General features: G+C 39.0%; 2 protein-coding genes across 2 annotated transcripts in view; both read left to right on the forward strand.

Annotated features, from left to right (window-relative positions):
- Nucleotides 1-1,319, forward strand: part of LOC139173929 (vomeronasal type-2 receptor 26-like) — a 28,267-nt gene extending 26,948 nt beyond the window's left edge. Inside the window, exon 6 of the mRNA XM_070764287.1 lies at nt 415-1,319. Coding sequence (XP_070620388.1) covers nt 415-1,319 — 905 coding nt within the window. The remainder of the gene's footprint in view (nt 1-414) is intronic.
- A 1,270-nt stretch (nt 1,320-2,589) lies between these two features.
- LOC139174628 (extracellular calcium-sensing receptor-like) lies at nt 2,590-22,202 on the forward strand. The gene is made up of 6 exons (XM_070765495.1): nt 2,590-2,636; nt 5,560-5,851; nt 13,062-13,886; nt 20,165-20,383; nt 21,137-21,266; nt 21,643-22,202. The coding sequence occupies exons 1-6, from the start codon at nt 2,590-2,592 to the stop codon at nt 22,200-22,202; spliced, it is 2,073 nt and encodes a 690-aa protein (XP_070621596.1).
- The last annotated feature ends 2,675 nt before the right edge of the window (nt 22,203-24,877 follow it).

Genomic DNA, 24,877 nt, shown 5'->3' on the forward strand with positions numbered 1-24,877 from the left:
CAATTCTTATACAATTTGAAAAACAAATTGAGATATGTCTTTCTTTTATCATGTTTGTACTTGGAGGTAATGCCCCCAATCCAATTCTAATTCAGCTATTCTAAGGTCCTGTTTTGTTTTTAGGTTGTTTTGATCATTTAAAAGTTGTTGATAAGTTATAATTTTCACGTTAGAAGTGACTGGAGATGGCCAGTTGGAACTGAAAAGATTCTATTCTGTGGCTTACCATTCCCCAGAATCATTCTAAATGTAGCATGATTTCTCCTATTTGATGCATCATGCATACTATATCTCTACCAACATCATTTGTGAATTGGCCAGAGCATAAATTGTACAATCATGTTAATCCTTGGAAAGGGATAATGATCATGACAGATGCCCCTGAAACCCTTACATACAAATTCTTAATTTCAGATGCAGCCCAGTGTGACCCCTGCCCAGAAGACAAGTATCCCAACAAGGAGAAGGACCAATGCATTGCCAAGAAGATCCACTTCCTCAGCTATCCAGAGACCCTGGGTTACACTTTGGCTTCTCTAGCTCTTTTCCTTTCTCTGATCACATCTGCAGTACTGATGGTTTTCCGTAAACATCATGATACACCGATAGTCAAGGCCAACAATCGAAGTCTCACCTATATCCTCCTGGTCTCTCTCCTGCTCTGCTTCCTCTGCTCCTTCCTCTTCATTGGTCAACCAAGGAAGCTCACTTGTCTATTCCGACAAGCTGCCTTTGCCATTCAGTTTTCTCTTGCGGTTTCCTCTGTGTTGGCAAAAACTGTCATGGTGGTTCTGGCCTTCATGGCCACCAAACCAGGAAACAGGGCTAGGAAATTCTTAAGAAAACCACTGACCAATTCCATTATCTTAGCCTGTCCCATGGTCCAAGCAGTTCTTTGTGCCCTCTGGCTCATAATCTCTCCCCCATTTCTCAACTTGGACTTCCACTCCTTGGAAGGAGAGATCATCTTGGAATGTCAGGAAGGCTCAGTTTCAATGTTTTATACGGTCCTAGCCTACCTGGGTTTTCTGGCCTTTGTGAGTTTTATTATAGCCTTTCTGGCTAGGAAATTGCCTGATAGCTTTAATGAAGCCAAATTCATTACTTTTAGCATGCTGGTCTTTTGCAGTGTTTGGATCACTTTCCTGCCCACCTACCTGAGCTCCAAAGGGAAGTCCATGGTGGCTGTGGAGATCTTCTCCATCTTGGCCTCTGGGGCTGGTCTCTTGGTTTGCATATTTTCCCCCAAATGCTACATTATCCTACTGAGGCCCCAATTGAATTGCCGAGATAATATAATGGGGCACAAAAAACTCTGATTTATGTCTTAGGTTTCTGTGAGGGCAGGAAACTTTGGAATTTTTTTATATTTGATTTTTTTTTCTAATAACAATGTATCTGTTAATCAGCAATGATCACCTCCCCTTTTATTTTACTGAAATACAAATTGTCACAAGAAGTCCAGTGATCACCTTAGAAAAAATATATATTAAAAGAATTGGGTATTAGTTTCTATCATGACTGTTTCTCTCTTCATTTATTTTTTTCAAAAGTGTTTTTAACATGATTGTTTGTCTAGATCCCTCAGGCTTTGCTTAGTTTCCTACTAACTTTTTCATTTCATTGTTTATTATTCTAAGTTTAAATGAGCCACCCTTTTTTACTCTCTATTAACAAACTAAGGAAACATAATTTATTTATAAAGGAGATAATATGAAATTGATTGAGGAGACTAACAAAATGATTCATGAGCCTTACGGGGACTCTGCTATATCCTACTCACAAGTTTTGAGGTGGTTAAAGGCCTTTAAGGAGGGTTGGGAAGAGGTTCATGACGAACAACGCTCTGGGGGGCCATCAGCCAGCAAAACCGAAAACAATGTGGTTTGTGCTCAACAATTGTTGGACTCTGACTGTCGATTGAGTATCAAGATGGTTGCCAATGAACTGAACTTGTTGTCTACTGTTGTGTTTTGCATTGTTACTGAAGATTTAGCAATGAGGAAAATGTGCACCAAGGTCGTGCCCAAGGTGTTGTGAACCAAAAGATCGACTGAGCTGAAATTTCAAGTGAATTTTTGCAATGTATAGAAATTGAACCTGATTATTTGGACAACATCATCACTGGTGATGAAACCTGGGTTTTTGAATATGATCCAGAAACAAAATGCCAAAGCTCTGAGTGGCACACTGACCAGTACCCCAAGCCCCAAGAGGCAAGAATGAGCAAATCAAAAGTGAAAACAATGCTCATTGTCCTTTTTGACAGTAAAGGAGTGGTCCATAAGGAATTTGTTCCTCCAGGACAGACAGTTAATGCTGCCTACTATGTGGATATGATGGAAAGACTCCCCAAAAGGCTCATCAGTATGAGAAAAGACATCTCCATTACCTGGCAACTCCATCACGACAATGGGCCTTGCCACAACGCGCTATGAGTCCACGGGTTCCTGGCCAAACACCAGGTGTCAATGCTGCCCCACCCCCTATAGTTCTGATGTCACCCCAGCAGACTTTTTTTTGTTCCCTCGAATTAAGGCAGACCTGAAAGGCACCTGTTTTTCGTCCATAGAAGAGATCCAATCAGCCATGACGAAGACATTGCGAGAGGTCTCCAAAGAAGCCTTCCAGACCGTGTACTGGTCATGGCAGAGTCACTGGAAAAAATGTGTAGAGGCCCAAGGACAATACTTTGAAGAATTTTAAGTTTTAGTGCAAATCTGTTAAATAAATTACTTAAAGAAAATAATTGCATTACTTTTGGAACACACTGTGTAACAAGTCCATCAGAGATGGTAAAAAGTATGCTCTTTACAATTATATTTCCCACATAAATCTGAAACACTTATGTACATCTTTGACAGTTTATCAATTGTTAGATACCAACAATACATTATTTTATGAATATTTTCTAATAAAATTATAATTCAATGAAAATTTGTCCACCTATATTCTTATTGCTTGAGCATTGTTTAACATAATTTAACATAATTGCTGAAATATCACTCTGTCAAGGACCTTACAGCAGTGTTTCCCAACCTTGGCAACTTGAAGATATTTGCACTTCAACTCCCAGAATTCCCCAGCCAGCATTTGCTGGCTGGGGAATTCTGGGAGTTGAAGTCCAAATATCTTCAAGTTGCCAAGGTTGGGAAACACTGCCTTAGAGTACTCATCTCAAATGATCTAAGTGCTAGAGTTCACTGTAACAGCTTTGCCAAAAAATCAGTAAACGTTGTTAACTATCTCTGTCCTAATGTTCTCTTTTATTTGTATACATTTCATGCAGTCATAGTTACATTTGTTTTTATGTCTGTTGTCTAATACATGCTTGACAAAATAAATAAAAATAATAATTGTTTCCAGATTCAATTCCAACAGCATTTTTAGACCTTAGCAATAACATGTTCATTATTAGCCATTTCAAATTATTTTTTACAGACTCAAATGCACTCACCTTTACTGCTTAAATTAAATCTTTTCTTACATTGCAAGTATGCGAGTTTGTGACAAACAAATTCTTCCCTTCAGATTCTTCTTTTGACTTGAGTTTAGCTTAAGCTTGGTTAATAGATTATCTGACTACAGGTCCATTATTTTGATCTCATCATAATTTCTTTTCTAAAGTTCTAAAGTTTTCTGAGTTGATAACAGATTTTTAAGGGCCACCCAGTCTTTCAATCAGATCCAACAATAGGAAACAAAATATGATTTTAAACCTGGTTACTCAAACCCGCTTTCTTAGCATCTTGCAACAATTTACATTCCATTATTTTGTTGTTGTTCCTTGCCACGTAAACTTGGAAATAGCCTTTGCCATTGTTTCAATGAAATATCAATCACCATTATTGGTAATGTCTAGAATAAAAGCAACAATTTTGATAAAACCTTCATTGTAATTTTAGAAATTCTACTCAAAAAATAATAATCACAATAGGGCAAAGTGACCAGACATCATCATCATCATCATCATCATCATCATCATTATTATTATTATTATTATTTATTGGATTTGTATGCCGCCCCTCTCCTTAGACTCGGGGCGGCTAACAACAATAGTAAAAACAGCATGTGACAATCCAATAATAAAACAACTAAAAACCCTTATAATAAAACCAAACATACAGACAAACATACCATGTATAACTTTTAATGGCCTAGGGGGAAGGAATATCTCAACTCCCCCATGCATGGCGGTATAAATGAGTCTTGAGTAGTTTACGAAAGACAGGGAGGGTGGGGGCAATTCTAATCTCTGGAGGGAGTTGGTTCCAGAAGGCCGGGGCCGCCACAGAGAAGGCTCTTCCTTTGGGGCCCGCCAACCGACATTGTTTAGTCGACAGGACCCGGAGAAGGCCAACTCTGTGGAACCTTATCGGTCGCTGGGATTCGTGCGGTAGCAGGCGGTTCCGGAGGTAATCTGGTCCAATGCCATGTAGGTCATGGCTTTAAAGGTCATGACCAACACTTTGAATTGTGACCGGAAACTGATCGGCAGCCAATGCTCTTGTGTTGTTGTGGTTGAAGTTGAAGTAGTCGCCGACAGGCCGGACGTTTCAGCATATGATCTTGTGGGCAATACTTAGATCTAGGCTTTCTAGGCCCAGGATTGAAAGTCTAGTCTCATAGGGTATTCTGTTTCAAGTGGAGGAGTGAAGAGCTCTTCTGGTGAAGTATCTTTGGACATTTTCAAGGGTGTTGATGTCTGAGATGCGATATGGGTTCCAAACGGAAGAGCTGTATTCGAGGATGGGTCTGGCAAAAGTTTTGTAAGCTCTGGTAAGTAGTGTGAGATTGCCCGAGCAGAAGCTACATAGGATTAGGTTTAAAACTCTTGAAGCCATCTTATGTCCTAGTGTAGTTCTTGTCTTTGATCCTAAAACAGGCTCTAATTCTCAATCATTATAAAACTCTACATCAAGAGGACATAAAGAATGAAAAAGGAACAGTTGCTAAGGGCAAATTTGAAACTCTGCTGGATTAAAAAAAAGTTGATGTAATGATAATTTGGACAGTAAAGCATAGTAGAAAAGAAAAGCTTAATCATTTTTTATTATATGGCATTGCAATAAAATCCATTTTAATTGTGGTGACCGGTTCTGATCATTACAATTTTTTAAAAAGTTGTTGAGATTCTGGAAAGCATGAAGAGAAGAGCAACAAAGATGATTATGTGCCTGGAGGCGAAATCATACAAAGGACAGTTACAGGAATTGAGTTGTGTCTATTTAATGAAAAGAAGGACTTGGGGACATGATAGCACTGTTCTAATATTTGAGGGGCTCCTACAATAGTTTGAGGGGTCAAACTATTTTCCAAAGCACCAAGATAAGAAACAATCTTGGGAAATCAACCAAGAGAGAAGCAATTTAAAAGCAAAGAACACAAAGCAATTAACCAATGTTTCAACTTGCCCTTCTCCTCTATCACTAAGCCATACAATTTTAATCAAAGAGCATCTGTGAAAAAAAAACTTCAATAAAATCTGGGATTTGTTATTAAAAAAAAAGGACACACACATTTTTCTCTGTAATGTTCCCAATGTTTTCTTTACTACAGACCCATACTCAAGAAGTACCAGCAGTTCTTTGCCTTAGTGTTTGCTGTCACAGAGATCAACAAAGATTTGGTTCTTCTCCCCAACATCACACTTGGCTTCCACATTTGTGACAATGTCCGGATGGAGAGAAAGATTTCTTTAATCAGCCTCTCCTTTCTATCCACAAGAGGTCAAATGGTTCCAGGTTATAAATGTGACAGGCAGGACCTTCTACTCTCTGTCATTGGAGGTGACCACCCCAAATCTTCAAGGCAGATGGCCTCCATCTTCAGCATCTACAAGGTCCCACAGGTAAGGGGGCTTCACTGGATACAGTATGGAAGCTCACACAGAGGTCAAGGGTGAAAACAATGTTATTGAAGGGGATATCCTACAATTGAATTGATATTTACATTCTATGTTTCAATTTATATTTTTATGTAACTCCAAACAGACAGCTAATGAAATAGCTCTGAAATACTGTACTTGCCAAGATGAATTAATTCCTGACTTTCATAAAAATGAAGTCTCCATTTCATTGCAATATTTTTACCAGTATCAGTTTAACATTTTCTTCCCTCAGCTTCTGACATGTCACAACTACAGAAAATATGTAACTAGCAACTATTCCTAAGTAGGGAGAAAGCATAAACTTATTTTAATCAAAGTAAATCAGGCTGACTGATAGGGTAAAATGCATGCAATGTAACATAGAAACATAGAAACATAGAAGATTGACAGCAGAATAAGACCTCATGGTACATCTAGTCTACCCTTATACTATTTCCTGTATTTTATCTTCGGATGGATATATATTTATCCCAGGCAGGTTTAAATTCAATTACTGTGGATTTACCAACCACGTCTGCTGGAAGTTTCTTCCAAGCATCTATTACACTTTCAGTAAAATAATATTTTCTCATGTTGCTTTTGATCTTTCTCCCAACTAACTTCAGATTGTGTCACCTTGTTCTTGTGTTCACTTATTAAAAACAATTCCCTCCTGAACCTTATTTAACCCTTTAACATATTTAAATGTTTCGATCACGTCCCCCCTTTTCCTTCTGTCCTCCAGACTATACAGATTGACTTCATTAAGTCTTTCCTGATACATTTTATGCTTAAGACCTTCCACCATTCTTGTAGCCCGTCTTTGGACCCGTTCAATTTTGTCAATATCTTTTTGTAGGTGAGGTCTCCAGAACTGAACACAGTATTCCAAATGTGGTCTCACCAGTGCTCTATATAAGGGGATCACAATCTCCCTCTTCCTGCTTGTTATACCTCTAGCTATGCAGCCAAGCATCCTACTTGCTTTTCCTACCACCGGACCACACTGCTCTCCCATTTTGACACTGTCAGAAATCACTACCCCTAAATCCTTCTCTTCTGAAGTTTTTGCTAACGCAGAACTGCCAATACAATACTCAGACTGAGGATTCCTTTTCCCCAAGTGCATTATTTTACATTTGGAAACATTAAACTGAAGTTTCCATTGCTTTGACCATTTATCTAGTAAAGCTAAATCATTTGACATATTACAGACAGCTCCAGGAATATCAACCCTATTGCACACTCTAGAGTCATCGGCAAATAGGCAAACCTTCCCTACCAAACCTTCCCCTATGCCACTCACAAACATATTAGAAAGAATAGGACCCAGAACAGACCCTTGTGGCACACCGCTTGTAACTTGTCTCTACTCAGAATACTGGCCATTAACAATAACTCTCTTATGTCTACGCTTCAGCCAGCTGCAAATCCACTGAACTATCCAGGGATTAAGTCCAATCTTCACTAATTTATCTATCAGCTTTTTATGTGGAACCATATCAAAGGCTTTCCTGAAGTCCTGATAAGCAATATCCACGGCACCACCTTCATCCAACACCTTTGTGACATAGTCAAAGAAATCAATGAGATTAGTCTGACATGATTTGCCTTCAGTAAAGCCATGCTGATTTGGGTCCAATAAGTTATTGTTTTTTAGGTTCTGATTTATCCCCTTTTTGAGTAGAGTCTCCATCATTTTAACTACAACTGATGTCAAGCTAACTGGCCTGTAGTTACCAACATCTCCCCTACTGCCCTTCTTGTGGATAGGCACAACACTGGCCATTCTCCAATCCTCAGGAACATCTCCTGTTAACCGGGATTGGTTAAATAAATCAGTCAGAGGGGTAGCAATGGCAAATCTGAGTTCTTTAAGAACTCCGGGGTGGGTGCCAACTGGACAAATTGCCTTATTTATCTTTAATTGTTCAAGTTCTTCTAAGACATCGGCTTCTAAGATCACTGGAGCTGAATCCGTACAGCTGGAAGCAATGCTATATCCCTCTATAGTATTATATTGTAAGGTGTCTTTTTGAGAAAACTGAACAGAAGTAGCTATTGAAATGGTCAGCGATCACCTTATTCCCATCAATGTATGTATTATTGCTGGTACTAAGCTTTGTGAGGCTGCAGTTTTTCTTCTTCCTATCACTAATATATCTGAAGAAGGTTTTATCCCCCTTCTTTACAGATTTGGCAATTTCTTCCTCTTTTGAGGCTTTAGCGGCATATATTATCTTTTTTGCCTCCTTCTGTCTCGTTTTATACACCTCTCTATCAGCTAGACTTCCAGACTTCTTATACCTCCTATAGGCAGCCTTTTTTTAATTGACTATAGCCCTTACATCATTGCTAAACCATAGCAGTTTCTTCTTCCTTTTATCTTTAGTTATTTGCCTTACATACAGTCCTGTGGCTTTTAAGATGGCCTTTTTAATACAGTCCACTGGGTGCTCGCTCCTGCCATTTTATCCCTCCCCTTTAATTCATTATTTAAATATTCCCCCATTGCATTAAAATTTGTTTTTCTGAAATCCAATACTTTGGTTTTACTATACGATTGCTCATAATCAGTTTTTACATCAAACCACAAACATAGATGGTCACTGCAACCTAAATTTTCTCTCACCTTAACCTCTGAAACCCAATTCCTATTTTAAAAACTAAATCTAGAATATTCTCCCATCTAGTTGGTGTCTTAACCAACTGTGCCAGAGCTGCTCCTGTAAAGGCCTCTACTATATTCTTACTTTTGCCTGTAAGGGCACTGGGAATATTCCAGTCAACATCAGGCATGTTTAAATCACCCATAACCACAATATATCCCTTTACTGCCATTTGGGTAATTTCATCCACCATCTTGTTGTCATATTCCTCAGATTGCCCTGGAGGCCTATAGGTCACCCCAATTCTAATGACAGAACCATCTTTATTTTGCATGCAAACCCAGAGAGTCTCCAGATCTTTACATGTATTTTGAACTAGTGTTGTTTTTAGATTTTCCTTAACATAAATGGCTACTCCACTTCCCCTTCTCTCTATTCTATCCTTCCTATACAATGTATATCCTGGTATGGATATTTCCCATTCATTAGAATCCTTAAACCATGTCTCAGTTATGGTGACCAGATCCAAATTATCTCTAGATATTATGGCCATTAACTCACAGAGCTTGTCGCTCAAGCTTTGAGCATTCGTGAACATTACCCGAAGAACATTATTTTCATTATTAGTTTGCCCCTTATCATCAACAACTATATCTATTTTATTTACAGCTCCCTTTTCATAAGCTTCCAGAAACTGATTTATTCTCATTGGTCGGGGACAGAAATCATCCACATCAGTTACATCACTCTCCCCTTTCACTAGTTTAAATGCATGTCCAAAAAAGTTCTGAACTCCTCACCGAACACCTGGGTGCCTCTGTATGATGGATGCAAACCATCCCTCTTAAACAACTCCGTATTAGACCACCTACTGACATCATCACTTACATAGCCAAAACCTTCAGCTTTACACCACTGCCTTAACCACACATTAATAAACTCTCTGATACAAGTTGTTTTATCCTCCTGGCCACAAATCGGTAACACCTCTGAGAAAGTCACTGAATCAGTTATTCTGCCCAGCTCCACACTTAAACATTGAAAATCTCTTTTTACTACATTAACATTTCTCTGGGACAAATCATTTGTGCCAAGATGCACCACCACATCAACATTATTACCTTTACTCACAGCCTTGACAATATTTGTAATCCGCCTCCTGTCCCTGCTGGCAGTGGCCCCTGGGAGACACCTCATCAGCTTCACCACATCCTTACTCTGTCCCAAATCAACACCTGTAACCAGGGCCACCATCAGGAATTTTGGGGCCCCATACAGCCTAAGTGTCTGCCCCCCCCCGGCCATTTTAAAACTACTGCCCCCCAAATCCGGTGCCATGGCCACCATGGCCACACACCCTGGGCAAGCCCTCCCCCGGCCCTCTGAGGTCAAACACAGCCCTGATGTGGCCCTCAATGAAATTGAGTTTGACACCCCTGGCCTAGAGGCTAAATCCTATGAACAAGGGCTAAGAGAATGAGTATGTTTAACTCAATAAATAGAAAACTGAGGGGGAATATAATAGTAGTTTCCCAATCCTTAAAGGGCTGCCACAGAGCAGATGGCATCTATTTATTCTCCATGCCACCTGAAGGTAGTACAAGAAGCAATGGGCGGAACCTCACCAAGAAGAAATGCAATCTGGAAATAAGGAAAAACTTGGGACTGGGCGGCATAGAAATAAAAAATAAATAAATAAATAAATCCCTTCTTTTTTATTAAAAGAAATTAATAGAAACATAGAAACATAGAAGACTGATGGCAGAAAAAGACCTCATGGTCCATCTAGTCTGCCCTTATACTGTTTCCTGTATTTTATCTTACGATGGATATATGTTTATCCCAGGCATGTTTAAATTCAGATACTGTGGATTTACCAACCACATCTGCTGGAAGTTTGTTCCAAGCATCTACTACTCTTTCAGTGAAATAATGTTTTCTCAGGTTGCTTTTGATCTTTCCCCCAACTAACTTCAGATTGTGTCCCCTTGTCCTTGTGTTCACTTTCCTATTAAAAACACTTCTCTCCTGGACCTTATTTAACCCTTTAACATATTTAAATGTTTCGATCATGTCCCCCCTTTTCCTTCTGTCCTCCAGACTATACAGATTGAGTTCATGAAGTCTTTCCTGATACGTTTTATGCTTAAGACCTTCCACCATTCTTGTAGCCCGTCTTTGGACCCGTTCAATTTTGTCAATAATAATGCTTGTGAGTGTGTATGTACTATATGGGGTTTCTTTTTAAATCTTAAATGTTTTAAATGTATTCAGATTATTTATGATTTGTTTTTCTCTGCTGTGAGCCGCCCCGAGTCCTCGGAGAGGGGCGGCATACAAATCTAAATAATAAATAAATAAATAAATAAATTTAAAAAAACCAAAATCCATTACTATTAAAACTAAAACAACCAGCAAAACTATTAATAAAAACAGGTGAGGGCTGGGGTTTTTTCTCTGTTATTATTTAAGTGCTTTTACCATATGCTTTAAATCAAGAATCACTTCTCCCTCTGTTTCTCTCTCTTTTCTGTCATTCTCTGCCTCAATCATTTTCTCATTTCTCTTTTTTTCTCCCCTTTTTTCTATCATTTCTCTCTCTCTTCCTTCCACTCTTCTCTATCTCTTTCTTCCTCTCTTTCACTCTCTTCCTTCCTCTCTCATCTCTTTCTTTCTCTATCTTGCTTTCTTCCTCTCTCTTCCTCTCTTCCTTCCTCTCTCATCTCTTTCTTTCTTTCTTTCCTTCTCTCTCTCTCTTTCTCTATCTTGCTTTCTTCCTCTCTCTCACTCTCTTCCTTCCTCTCTCATTTCTCTCTCTCTCTTTCTATCTCTCTCTCTCTTTCTCTATCTTGCTTTCTTCCCCTCTCTCTCTTTCTCTCTCTCTTTCTCTATCTTGCTTTCTTCCTCTCTCACTCTCTTCCTTCCTCTCTCATCTCTCTCTCTTTCTTTCTCTCTCTCTTTCTCTATCTTGCTTTCTTCCCCTCTCTCTCTTCCTTCCTCTCTCACCTCTTTCTTTCTTTCTCTCTCTCTTTCTCTCTCTTGCTTTCTTCCTCTCTCTCACTCTTTCTTCCTCTCTGATCTCTCTCTCTTTTCTTTCTCTCTTTCTCTATCTCTCCCCCTTTCTTTCTCTCTCTTTTTCTCACTTTCCCTCTCTTGTTTTCTTTCTCTCTCTCTCTTGCTTTCTCTCTCACACTCTTTCTCTCTCTCATTCTCTTTCTCTTGCTATCTCTTTCTCTCCCCCTATTTCTCTCTCTCTCTCTCTCACTCACTTTCTCTCTATCTTGTTCTGTCATCGCTCTCACTCTCTCTCGTTCTCCGGAGGCTGGCGAAAGTAATTTTCAATTACTTTCAATTGTAATTTTCAATTACAATCAACCTATCTCTCCTTCCTTCCTTTCCCCCCTCCCTCTTTTCCTTTCCTTCCTTCCCTTCCCCTTTCTCCTTCTTTCCCTTCTTCCTTCATTCCAACCAACCAACCTATCTCTTCTTCCTGTTTCCTTCTCCTCCCTCTTCCCCTTCCTTCCCCTCCGTCTTTCCCTTCCCTCCCTCCCTATTTTTCCTTCCTTCCTTCCCTTCTGTGTCCTCCTGGCCCTCTCTTCCCCTCCCCTCCCCTCCCTTTCCCAGACGAGGGCAGCCCGTAGAGTCACACCCATCCCGGGCCGAGTTACAAGAGCCGCAGCCGGGCGGGGAGCGCCCCACTCGCTTCGTTCCCGCCACAGGGCTCGGTCGGGAACCCCCTGGTCAGGGCTCGGTTGGCGCCACCAGGAATCCAGGAAACTGGGGTCAGGGGATGGCGCCTGGAATGTCGGGCGCGTGGGCTGACGCGCGCTCTCTCCACCCCCCTGCTGCCAGCCCAACCCGGAAAATTCAAAGTAAGAAAAACCTTCGCTCTTACTTTGAATGCTCCGGGCAGGCTAGCAGAGAGATGGAGAGAGCGCGGTGGCCCCCGCTGTGAGAATGCCTGCAGGGAAGAGAGGTGGAGCGGATGGGCGGGCGAGGGCAGCGGCGAGTAGCCACGGGGGCGCGAGGGGGCTAGAGGCGCGGGGGGGCGGGGGCGGCCGCGGCTTCGTGCACGCCCTTGGAAAAGGGCGCGCTGGGGGTCTTTTGGGGGACGCTGGCGCACACGTGGGAAGCCTACAACTTGCGCTTGTGTTAAATTTTGTTTCTTTCGTAAGCAGCCTTCTGTGTAAAAAAATCCATTTGGGAACGACTCATTCCCAAATGGATTTTTTTACATAGAAGGCTGCTTAGGAAAGAAACAAAATTTAACACAAGCGCAAGTTGCAACCGCCACCCCGAAGGGGCTCCTACCTTCGCCGCACGCTTTACTCTGGGACTGGAGGACCGCGCTGCCAAAGGCTCCGTCGGGGCTTCTTCGAGTCCTGCCTCGCGAGGGCCAGAGGGCCCGCCTTTTTCGTTGGTGAGGCAGGCAAGAGAGGGCTGGTACTGCGTATGTGCGACGGCGGGCAAAACCGGGGCCCCTCATGGCCGGGCCCGGTACACCACTACCAGTAGTACCCCCCCTATCGTTGGCCCTGCCTGTAACCCCCTAAGTCCTCACAAAATTTACTCTCTTTCTCCAGCTCGGTGTTGGCTTTGAGTTTCCTCAGGAATACAGACCAGTTTATCCTTCCTTCTTTCGGATTAATCCCAGTGACTTTCCTGAGTGTGTGGGTTTGGTTCAGCTGCTCCTATATTTCCAGTGGAACTGGGTTGGGCTTGTGACCTGTGAAGATGACAGTGGAGGACATTTCATCTCAACTCTGAAGCCAATGCTGAAGGAGAAGGAAATCTGCCTGGCATTCACTGAATGGCTGAAATCTGATCAACTTGGTGGTTTATTAAAGGAATTAACTACCAAAATTTTCTTTAAAGCTGAAGTTATTATTCTGTTTGGAGACTCTGCTGATATTGCAGGGTTTTTGTCAATTCTGAATTATTTTGTAAAACATGGAAAGATATCACTTAAAACTGTTTGGATCCTAACATCTCATTGGAAATTTACTCTGGTTGGAGACATTTCTGAAGGTTTAAAGAATTTGCATGGAGCTTTGCAGTTTAGAGAACACGGTGGTGAGGTCTCAGAATTCAGACACTTCATCCTGTCTTTATACCATTTGATTGAAGAAGGGGCCAGCTTTCTCCTGGATTGGTGGGAAACACTCTTTGACTGCCATATCCCCCAACCAGGCAAAGTCCCTCCAAAAGGGGAAAAACAATGTACAGGAAAGGAGAATTTGCAGGAACTTCCAGATTTAATTTTTGAAATGAGCATGACAGGTGAAAGTTACAATATCTACAATGCCATTTATGCAGTGGCACACGCATTGCATGCAATTTACGGATCAGGAGCACAATTAACTATGCTGAAGCTTGGAAAGAGGATCTCAAATGTGAAGCCATGGCAGGTAATCTCTGCGACATTTTATCCAGTCCACAGATCAATAGAGAAGAAGATTCTCATGTGCATTTCTTGAAATCATATTGAGGGATATTATATCATGGCATCTTTGAGCAGATTAAACCAGCAATTGGTTAAAAAACAATATTATTAATTAAATGTTTTGTTGAAAGAGGGGGGAAAAGAAAAACACCTCTACAGTATATGGTCCTGAAACATCTTCAACTGTTCCCTGAGTATCAGGAGGTGGCCAAGAAGGAGGTGTAATCTTGGAACAAGATGATAATCTGGAAGCATTTGTACAACATGCTAGATGCTTCAACAGGACAGTTGAAGTCCTAATGGGCATATCTGCAGTACTTCCTCTGTTTCCCTCAGCATGTAGCCTGAATCCAACATGTAAAAAGATACTGAGCTCAATTCATTTTAATCTTCTTTTATGTTTCTATGAATTAGCATCCCATATGACTCCACCCCATATGTTTAGTTTTCTCTTTCTTGTAGTGTTCAGCTGCTTAACAGAACAAAGGAATTGGACAGGATCTTGGAGATCCTCTAATCCAACCCCCTACTCAAGCAGTAAGCTTTATACCATTTCAGAAAAAAACTTGTCAAATCTCTTCTTTAAAATATGGAGTGATTGAACACCCACAGTTTCTGGAGTCAAGTCATTCGTGTGTCATTTGTTTTAAAACTGGAGTCGAGGAAGCCAAAGTACAAATACCCAATGATAAAGGAAATATTTTGTGTTGTTGACAATTTTTTTAAAAAAATAAATTTTATTGATTTTATAGGTTTACAAAAAACAAACATATAACAGTGCACAGTGCATGTGCCCATCACCAAACAACACACACACCCCGTCACCCCCATCACCCCTATAGAAGGATTCAAAGAATTTTAAGTTATTTATCTATCTATTGATCCTTGGCTCTATCTTGAACGATTTTTACTAAAAGAGTGATTGTAATTTATTTTTCGTATTTACATCACAGATTCTACTTAACATATAATCTTTTACCTTGTTCCATCGCACCATCAGCTTCTCTAGTTTATTCTCATCAAAATTATTTAATCTTATTTCCATAATTTCAAAATGTATGTGATCCACCATGTACCAGTACCAATTCTGTAGTGTCCATTTTGTAGAGTCTTTCCATCCTAATACTATCACCGCTTGAGCACTTTCCAATGCTACAGTTTTAATTTCCTTAGATTCTCCTAGTTCCCTATATTTAATTAAGATTGCTGTTTCTTTTGTAATTATCCAGTTGATGTTTAACATTTTATTAATTTCATTCTGGACTACCTTCCAGAATTTCTGTATTTCTGCACATTCCCAGATCATATGCATAAAAATTCCTTTTTTCTGGTACCCATGCCAACGTTTACCCTTCTCTTTCCACTGGAAGTGTGCAATTTGTACAGGTGTATAATACCACTTATGTAAGATTTTTCTTCTCATCTCTTTAACTCTCGTATTTTTAATCTTGTATATATTTTCTATTATTTCTTCCATTTCTCTTTCGTCTATTTGTAAGTCATCCTGCCAACATCTTGTTAAACTTTTAACTACTTCTTCTTCCCTCTGCAATAGCATTCTATATATATTGCTGGCTTGTGCTTTACTTTCATTTATCTTTACAGTTATTATTTTTTCCAAGCTATTTTCTTCTCGTAAGAAGGCTTCTTTATTCTCACTTTTATTTAAATATGTACATATTGCATTAATCTGCAACCATTTCTGTTTACCGATCCACCATTCCAATCTAGTTCTACTAACTCTTCCATCTTTCTCATATAACTGTTCAATTCTCATTACCCCTTTACTATTTAATATTTTAATAATTCTAGTTAAATTAGCATCGTCCCCTATATTCAATACATGTAACGTTGATAGCTTGGATATCTTTATTCCACTTGTCCTCTGCCATTTAAGCCATATTTCTAAACATGCTTTAAAAGGATCACTTAGGGTACTGGTTTCAATTCTACTCCAATTTTTAAATAATAATTCTTTGTTATTTATATTATTAATTTCTCTTTCTAATTCTACCCATTTCTTTTCCCCCCATAACTGTAGCTCAATTAACCTTTCGATTTGAAATGCATTTCTATATAATACTAGGCATGGGCTTCCCCAACCTCCTTCTTTTTCTTGTGCAAACTGCCAATGCTTCCTTATTCTGGATTTTTTCTCTCCTTCAATCCAAAAGTTTAGTCTATTATCCCATTCTCTTAATTTTGCCTCAGGAAAACTACCCGGTAAAACTTGAAACAAATACATCATCTTTGGTATTATCATCATCTTAAGGGCCCTAATCTTAGCCATTCTTCCTAAATTTTTACCCTTCCAATTTTTGATCTGCTTCTGGATTTTTTTCCATATTAAGTTATAATTGGCCGCTGTTATTTTTGATGGATTTTTAAATAACCAAATTCCCAAATATTTCATTTTTTTACAACCTAATTTCAATCCTGAGATTTTTTGAATCTCAATTTGCTCTTTAGGGCCAGTATTTAAACATATTATCTCTGATTTTTCTATATTAACCTTAAGACCAGATTGATCTTTAAATTCCTGAAGTAATATCATTATTTTTTTCATCATTTCAATTCGGGTTTCAGACATTACTATAGCATCATCTGCAAATAAGTTTAATTTCAATTCAAGTTCCCCTATTTGATAGCCTCTCCATTCCTTATCATTTCTAATTTTATTTGCTAAGGTCTCAATTGCTAATGCGAATAGCATTGGGGATAATGGGCAACCCTGTTTAGTTCCATTTTGAATTTTAATCATTTCTGTTCTATTGCCATTTACTCTAATTTGAGCTACATTGTCCTTATATATTGTTTCTATAACTTTACAAAATTTATTTCCCATATTTAAATCTTTACATAGTTGAAATAGGTATTCATGATTAACTTTGTCGAAAGCCTTATAAACATCTAATTTTAAAATGCTTAATTTCCTTTTGGTACTGGTAGCATGGTGTAAAACATTGATCACGTTTCTTATTGGTTCAAAGATTTTCCTTCCTTTCACAAATCCATATTGATCTTCTCCAATTATTTTTGGTAATATATTCTCCACCCTATTTGCCAATATTTTCATAAATATCTTGTAGTCCTGATTTAACAGGCTAATGGGGCGATAGGAACTAGGATCCGTTAAATCACGATTTGGTTTTGGGACCGTTATAATTTCTGACATTTTCCACGTCTGTGGAGTTTCAAAAGTCTCCATTACATTATTAAACAATTTCTCCATATATGGTAGTAATTCATTCATATACACTTTATAATATTCAGCTGTAAAACCATCTGGACCTGGAGCTTTAGCAGGTTTCAATCCCTTAATAACTCTAGATAGCTCCTCACTTGTAATTTTTGCATTTAACATTTGACTGTCCTCTTCCTTTAATTGCTTTTTAACCTCTGAAGTTTGTGAAACAACATACTCTTTTTTATATAATTCCCCATAAAAATCTCTCATTATTTTTTCCATTTCTACAGTATTACGTTTTATTAGACCATCCTTATCTTTTAAAGCAGAGATATAAGATTTCTCTTTTCTTTTTTTCAAATAGTGTACCATTTGCTTCATTGATTTATTGTTCCAACTTCTAATTCTATGTTTCATAATCATCTTCATTTTATTCCAATTTTCCTCATCAAGTAATTGTAATTGCTTTTTCTTAAATGATAATAATAAATTCCATTCTCTGTTTCTTGTAATTTTTAAGGTTTCTTGGATTAAGTCTATCTCTTTTAATAAGTTATTTCTCTTAACATTCCAGGATTTCCTAAGGAAAGCTTCCGTACTAATGCAATTACCCCTCATCACTGCTTTATGTGTATCCCAAACTATTGTTTCTTTAATCTCGCCTGTTGCATTAATACTAAAGAATCAATTGAGTTCCTTTTGTAATTTAATTCTACTCTCCTCATTTGCTGAGACAATGGGGTTATACCTCCAAATTCTTTGTTTATTACAAACCTCTATTTCTAACACAGCTGACAAAGGAGCATGATCTGATAGCCAGATAGCTTTCACTTCTGCTTTCTTCAACTTTACCTTATCTGTTTTATTAATTAACATATAATCTATACAGCTAAATTTATTATGTCTTGCAGAGTAGAAAGTATCTCTATTAACTACGTTTTGATGAAGGTCCATCATATTAATTTTATTTAGATGTAACTTTTTCTTTCCCCCCTTCCCTGTTGTTAATTCCAAATTAAAGTCACCTGCTAAAATCACTATACCTTCCGCAAAGTTATCTAATTTCCGTTTTACATTTATTATGAATTGTTTTGCATTTACGTTAGGGGCATAAATGACCGCTAAAGTTACTAAATTATTTCTTATTTTCCCCTTAATAAATAACATTCTGCCATCATTGTCCCTCTTAATATTGCTTAACTGAAAATCCACTCTTCTGTGAACCAAAATAGCTACGCCTTTTGCTTTGTTCGTTCCTTTTGACTCATAAACTTTTTCCCACTCTATATTTCTTACTAATCTGTCTGTTTTTTTCCCTTCCCTTATGAGTCTCTGAAAGGAATAAAATATCTGCCTTACAGTCTTTAGCCAGCTTCATGATTCTACATCGCTTTTTCTGTGATGAAAGACCATTTACATTGAGAGATAGAAGGCCTAAATCACCCATTTACATAAACTAAATGCATTTCCTCTTTCAACAAAACAGAGCCTGCCGGAGAATTGTTTATTTTTCCAATGAATCCACACCCTGGTGCCTCTAACCTGACCTCCCCCCCCAGGGGAAGGCAACGAAAAAAACCTTCCGTTACTGAGAGGCACTCCTAGATCTACGTTCCCTCTGAAAGCCCTCCCTTCTTCCCCATTTTACAGGACAATAAAAGATTCCCCCCTCCTTCCCTCCTCTCCCCTTGTTAACTAGCATGAACCCCCAACAAGAAGTACAGAAGTACAGAAAAAAGGTTAATTAGTTGAAAAACTTAATACCATATTAGCACGTCAACTCAGTTCAGTTTATTATTTTTTTCTTTTGTCGGGTGATTCTTGGCTCATCTCGCTTCTCCGATTGAAGTGAAGCCAACTCTCTTTGTAGCTCGGCAATTTTCTCCTCTTTGCTTTGTTCTGGATCGCGAAACGGTTCTGCTACATCTGGCCGGTCGATCGATGCCTGGCTCTGAATTGCTCCCTCTGGATTTAATCCCAATTGGAAAAGCAACTTTCTTCCTTCTTCTAATGACCTTGCCTGAAAAAACTTGGTATCTTTAAACACAATGATGGTGGCAGGGTATCTCCAAGAAAATTTGATTCCATTTTCATACAGCTGAGAAGAGACCTCTCTCATCTGATTTCTCATCTTGAGAGTCTCGGCAGATAAATCTTTTAAAACACGTATTGGGAAAGCTTTGTAACGTAAGTTTAAAATCTGTTTCAGTTCTTTAAAAATCTCTGCAGCTCTTCTTTCTGAAGCAAATCTAATAACAATGTCTTTGGAATCACCCTTACGAGGTCCAAAAGCCCAATGTGCTCTTTCAAATTCTTGCAACTCACATGTAACTTTGTTCTCGATAAACCACTGGAGGATTTCTTGAATGAGTTGTTTGCCCCCCCCCCAAATCTTTGGGGAAGCCTCTCAAGCATATGTTAGCTCGACGCTGTCTATCTTCAAGATTTATGATGCGAATTTCCTGGCGAGATTTCCCCGCTTCCAGCTTTCCAATCCTTTGATCTTGAGTTTTGGTTTGTTGTTTCAGTTCCGCCATTCCAGTTCCCAGTGCCGATAAATCTTTTTTCATCTCTTGGAGCAATTTGCCCATATCAGCAAAACCTTTTAGCAGCGAATCCATCTTCCCCTCCAGCTCCACAGCAGACGCAATCTTCCCTTTGTTCTCACTTCTTCACCCAACCGCGTTAAAAAGAGTTATTTGCTTCAACTTTTAACTCCTTCTGGTAAAGTTTTCCAACAGCTTGTTCAGTTCACTCTCCTCTCAATCCACTTTTGGTAAGCTAGAGAGGGTAGTTAAGGGTTAACTTTTATTTTTTCTTCTTCATATGGGAGAGCTTTCCCTTGGTGCGTCTAGCTCAGGCGACAAGTGTTGTTGACAATTGAGTCAAATTATTTCTCCCAGTTGCTCATATCTCAACCAAGGGACCAACTTTAATTTTTTAGATGTACCATTGTCTCCTAAGATGACAGCTGTCCCAAAAATGATAGAAACCATGATATCTCATTTCGGCATTTCATTAATTGCTCCAATTTCTGAAGATCACTTTTCTTTTAGATTCTTGCAAATTTGAGAAATGTCCACTTCAACAATAGTGCTGGAGATGAAGTCTCCTTCTCACAAAATGGACTGAGAACTGTTCGTTATGATATCGTCAACTGGGTTGTCCACCCCAATAAATCTTTAGTCCCTGTGAAAGTTGGAGAAAAGGATCCCAGAGCTATCCCAGTCCAGGATTTCACCATTAATTCTGATGGAATCATCTGGGCCTCAAAGGTGAGCAGGAACGAAGTGTTGTAAATTCAGGAAAAGAATCACTCTTTCCTAGGGATGTTGAACATCTTTCTAAGGCTGAAGTCCTCAAACCTGGCAACTTTAAGACTTGTGGACTTCAACTCCCAGAATTCTCCAGCCAGTATAGGAAGAACACCAGGATGTTATTAGATCAGGCAGAAATTTCCATGGACCATTCCTGTTCAGTTGAATCTTCACCATTCTTTGTTTTGGAAGTTGTAGCACAATGTAGCACTTTGCACTCCGGAGTTCAAGGTTCAAATATTAGCATCCATTGGTGAGTTACTAGTGCTAGTTGCCAGATTCTCCCATTACCTTTTCCTGATTCCTGTTACACTTTGGTGAATAATTTTGTCAGAGTGTGCACAGGTCTATCACCCAGGAGCAAGTAAAGTCAACAGTGGTTTGCATCAAATATTGTTTTTTATCTACAGTAAGAATACTATACATACACACACTACAGTATCTAAACAAATAGCAATTGCAGCAGGGAAGAAACTCAACAAACAAACATGCTAGCAGATGCTCATCTTATTACACGGGCTCTTAAAGGGATAACAGCAAGAAACCTTGCTAACTCATTCCCCTCATTGCATCAGCTGATCAGCTTTTAAATTACCTTGACAAATTTCTTATGAGAACATTCTCAATAGGAAAATAGGAATTGGAAATGAATAAATGAGGAGTGTTTATTGCTTGGGCCAACTCAAACACTTCCCTTTTTTTTTGTTTTAGAAGGTGCCCTTTGCCAGGTGTGGTAAGAAGAGGTGCCAGGCAGGAGAGAGAAGAAGAGTTCCCAAGGGAGAACCAGTGTGCTGCTACCAATGTGCCCCTTGTCCAGAAGGCACCATTTCAAATCAGACAGGTAGAGCACGTTACAAATGCAGTTCTTCCAGGATCAAGGGAGTCATTGAGTAGATAAAGATGCTAATTTTGTCATTTTCTGTTTGGAATACATCAGATTATTCATACTTTTTATCAGAAACTGTGAGTTTATAGATCTGAGCTGTCTTGCCTGGACAAACCTCTTTTCTGCTCAATAATTTGATACAGGATAGTTTTAGGACAGAATACATGGTTCCCCTACTAACCATACCAATTGTGAAATCCCATGAGAAAGACTATCACCATTTTTGTGGGTTGGCCAGAGGAATCAAAGGACATGTCATGTGAACTTTGGGGAGGCAGAATGCTCATGGCAGAATTCCCTGCAATCTTTACATAAATATTCCTAATTTCAGATGCAGTCCAATGTGATATTTGCCCCAAAGATCAATATCCCAACAAAGACAAGGACCACTGCATTGCCAAGAAGCTCCACTTCCTTGCCTATCAAGAGACCCTGGGATGCACTTTAACTTTTTTATCTCTTTTCCTTTCACTAATCACAAGTGCTGTCCTGGTGATTTTCTTTAAACATCATGACACACCAATTGTCAAAGCCAATAACAGAGATCTTACCTACATCCTCCTAACCTCCATCCTGCTCTGCTTTCTCTGCTCCTTCTTCTTCATTGGTCGACCTGGTAAATTCTCATGTCTCCTTCGACAATCTACCTTTGCCATTCTCTTTTCCATTGCAGTTTATTCTGTTTTGGCAAAAACTGTTATGGTGGTTTTGGCCTTCATGGCCACCAAACCAGGGAACAAATCAAGGAAATTCTTAGGAAAACCACTAGCCAACTTCATTGTTTTTGCCAGCGGCTCGGCCCGGGGAGGAAATGGCCGGTTCTCCTGGCATATTCTGCACGCCGCCACCCTTTGTTCCACCTCCCTATCCAACCCCGGCCACCACACATAATCCCGAGCCAGGCTTTTCATGCGCACGATACCTGGGTGGCTATCATGCAGAAGTGCCAACACCTGGCTGCGCAGTTTACCCGGAATCACTACCCTACACCCCCTTAGCAGAATACCCTTTTCCACGGAGAATTCAGTCCAACATCTGAGGAAGGGAACATATTCTTCGGCTGGGGCAGAAACTGGCCACCCCCTCAACACCCATTGCCTTACCTGGGATAAGGTGAAATCCCGCCCTGTTTCCCATGCCACATCGGATGCAGACAGCATGAGAGCCCCTTCGGAGAGGGTGAAAACTGAGCATGCAGGTGCGGGGTCAATTAGTACATCGGCCAAGGGGCACCTACTGAGGGCATCTGCATGAGCTATATGGCGCCCGGGTTTGTAGGACAAGGTGTAATTATAGTTTGCCAGGAAAACGATCCAACGTGACATTCTGGGGGATAACACTACTGTTCGACTACTGTAATGCTCTCTACATGGGGCTACCTCTGAAAAGTGTTCGGAAACTTCAGATCGTGCAGAATGCAGCTGCGAGAGCAGTCATGGGCTTACCTAGGTATGCCCATGTTTCACCATCACTCCGCAGTCTGCATTGGTTGCCGATCAGTTTCCGGTCACAATTCAAAGTGTTGGTTATGACCTTTAACCCTGCTGTTCTGTTTAAGAAAAGTAACAAATCTTCTGTTCCCAGGTCACCCTGACCCGGACCGAAAACTCTTCATTTGCAGTGCTTATGTTTGGTCAATTTGAATACTTTTTTCACTTGGAAAGTAGTCTGAACATTTCTGCACACAATGATATGAAAATTGAACTGAAGAAATTAATCCTTATTGGTTTATTTTGCACATAAATATGCCCCCTCCCGTTTTTGTGAATATTTTTTAGGTTTATTGATAATTATGCCTGCAAAATACATTATATTTTACTAAAGTTGGTGTGGTATTAGCTTGAACATTTCTGAACATAATGATATGAAAATTGAACTGGAAAAATTGATGCATATTGGTTTATTTTGTTGATGAAATGCACGCCCCCCCCCGTTTTTTTTAAATAGTCTTCACTTTATGGATAGTTTTGCTAGCAAAATACATTCTATTTTACTAAAGTTGGTGTGGAATTGGTATCTTGAACATTTCTGAACATAATGATATGAAAATTGAACTGGAAAAATTGATGCATATTGGTTTATTTTGCACATAAATGTATGCCTCCCCCCATGTTCAATTATTTCAATTTATATAAAAATTATGCTGTTAATTTCAAACTTACATACTTTTTTTTAGTAAAATGGATTTGTTTCATAAAATTAGTTCTCTGGCTACAATGTGGTTGATTTTCAAAAGGATATTCCAAATATTTCTAGCCAAATATGTATAAAAAGTGACAATAATGGCACACAGCAAGGCCGAGGGGGGGGGGGGTGGCCCTTTTGTGGCAAAAATAAACCAATAAGAACCATTTTTGCCAGTTCATTTATATTTTTCTTATATTCATAAATGTTCAATTTAGTATATCAAACCTTTTGGGGGGAAAATTCTTTGGGGATTTGTAGCCTTAAAAAATAGAAATTGACACGAAATTCAGAAAGGATGGGGGGAGGGGCTTTTTGATCAAAATAAAAATATAAGTCTCAATTTTTCCAGTTCAATTTTCATATCATTATGTTCATAAATGTTCAAACTAGTTTTCCAGTTGAAAAAGTTTTCAAAAAGACCAAATTCAAGTACCTAAAAAAAATCATTTTGGTCCGGGTCTATATGACCCGAACAGACTAAACATGACTTTTTTTTTGCCCAGAAAAAAATTTTTTCCCCCACCCCCACAAATATTTTTTTGATGATCAGCATTGTTGAATTGAGTAAATGAATGCCTAAGATTTTAAAGAATATTTCGGATTTGGAGCATAAAAAAATAAAAAGTGAAAATGGTTGCAAGCAGCTGAGGGGGGGGGGAAGGCCTTATTTCTGATGTTAAAAAACCAGTAAGAATCGTTTTTTTCAGTTCCTTTATATTTTTCTTATATTCAGAAATGTTCAAGCTACCAATCCCACACCAACTTCAGTAAAATAGAATGCATTTTGCAAGCAAAACTATCCATAAATTGAAAAAACTTTCACAAAAACGGGGGGGGGGGCGTGCATTATATCAGCAAAATAAAGCAATAAGATTTACTTTTTTCATTTCAATTTTCATATCATTGTGTGCAGAAATGTTCAGACTACTTTCCAAGTGAAAAAAGCTTTCAAAAAGACCAAACATAAGCACTGCAAATGAAGAGTTTTCGGTCCGGGTCAGGGTGACCCGGGAACAGAAGATTTTTAACTTTTTTTGCCCAGCAAAAACTAAGCCCCCCACCCCCCCCCCAAAAAAAATTCTCATAGAGAGAACCCCTGAAATGATGAATAGTCATGAAATTTCAAGTTTCAGATATGCAGGGAAATTTTTTTACAAGGACTCAAACTTGGCTTCGGGTCAAATAGACCCGAAACAGAACAGCAGGGTTAAACCAGAACTCCATGGATCTTGTCCCATTTCTCTTTTATTCCAAATCTAAAACACTTATATATATATATATATATATATATATATATATATATATATATATATATATATATATATATATATATATATATATATATATATATATATATACATATACATACATACATACAT

The sequence above is a fragment of the Erythrolamprus reginae genome, chromosome 1, assembly GCF_031021105.1.
Source record: "Erythrolamprus reginae isolate rEryReg1 chromosome 1, rEryReg1.hap1, whole genome shotgun sequence".
NCBI lineage: Eukaryota > Metazoa > Chordata > Lepidosauria > Squamata > Dipsadidae > Erythrolamprus > Erythrolamprus reginae.

Bases quoted from the DNA above. Each gene is read 5' to 3' on its own strand.
- LOC139174628 (XM_070765495.1), top strand. From the start codon at position 2,590: ATGACGAAGACATTGCGAGAGGTCTCCAAAGAAGCCTTCCAGACCGT. The intron at 2,637-5,559 runs GTACTGGTCATG...TCTTTACTACAG, and splicing joins AAAGAAGCCTTCCAGACCGT to ACCCATACTCAAGAAGTACC. The intron at 13,887-20,164 runs GTAATCTCTGCG...CTTTTCTTTTAG, and splicing joins CAAATGTGAAGCCATGGCAG to ATTCTTGCAAATTTGAGAAA.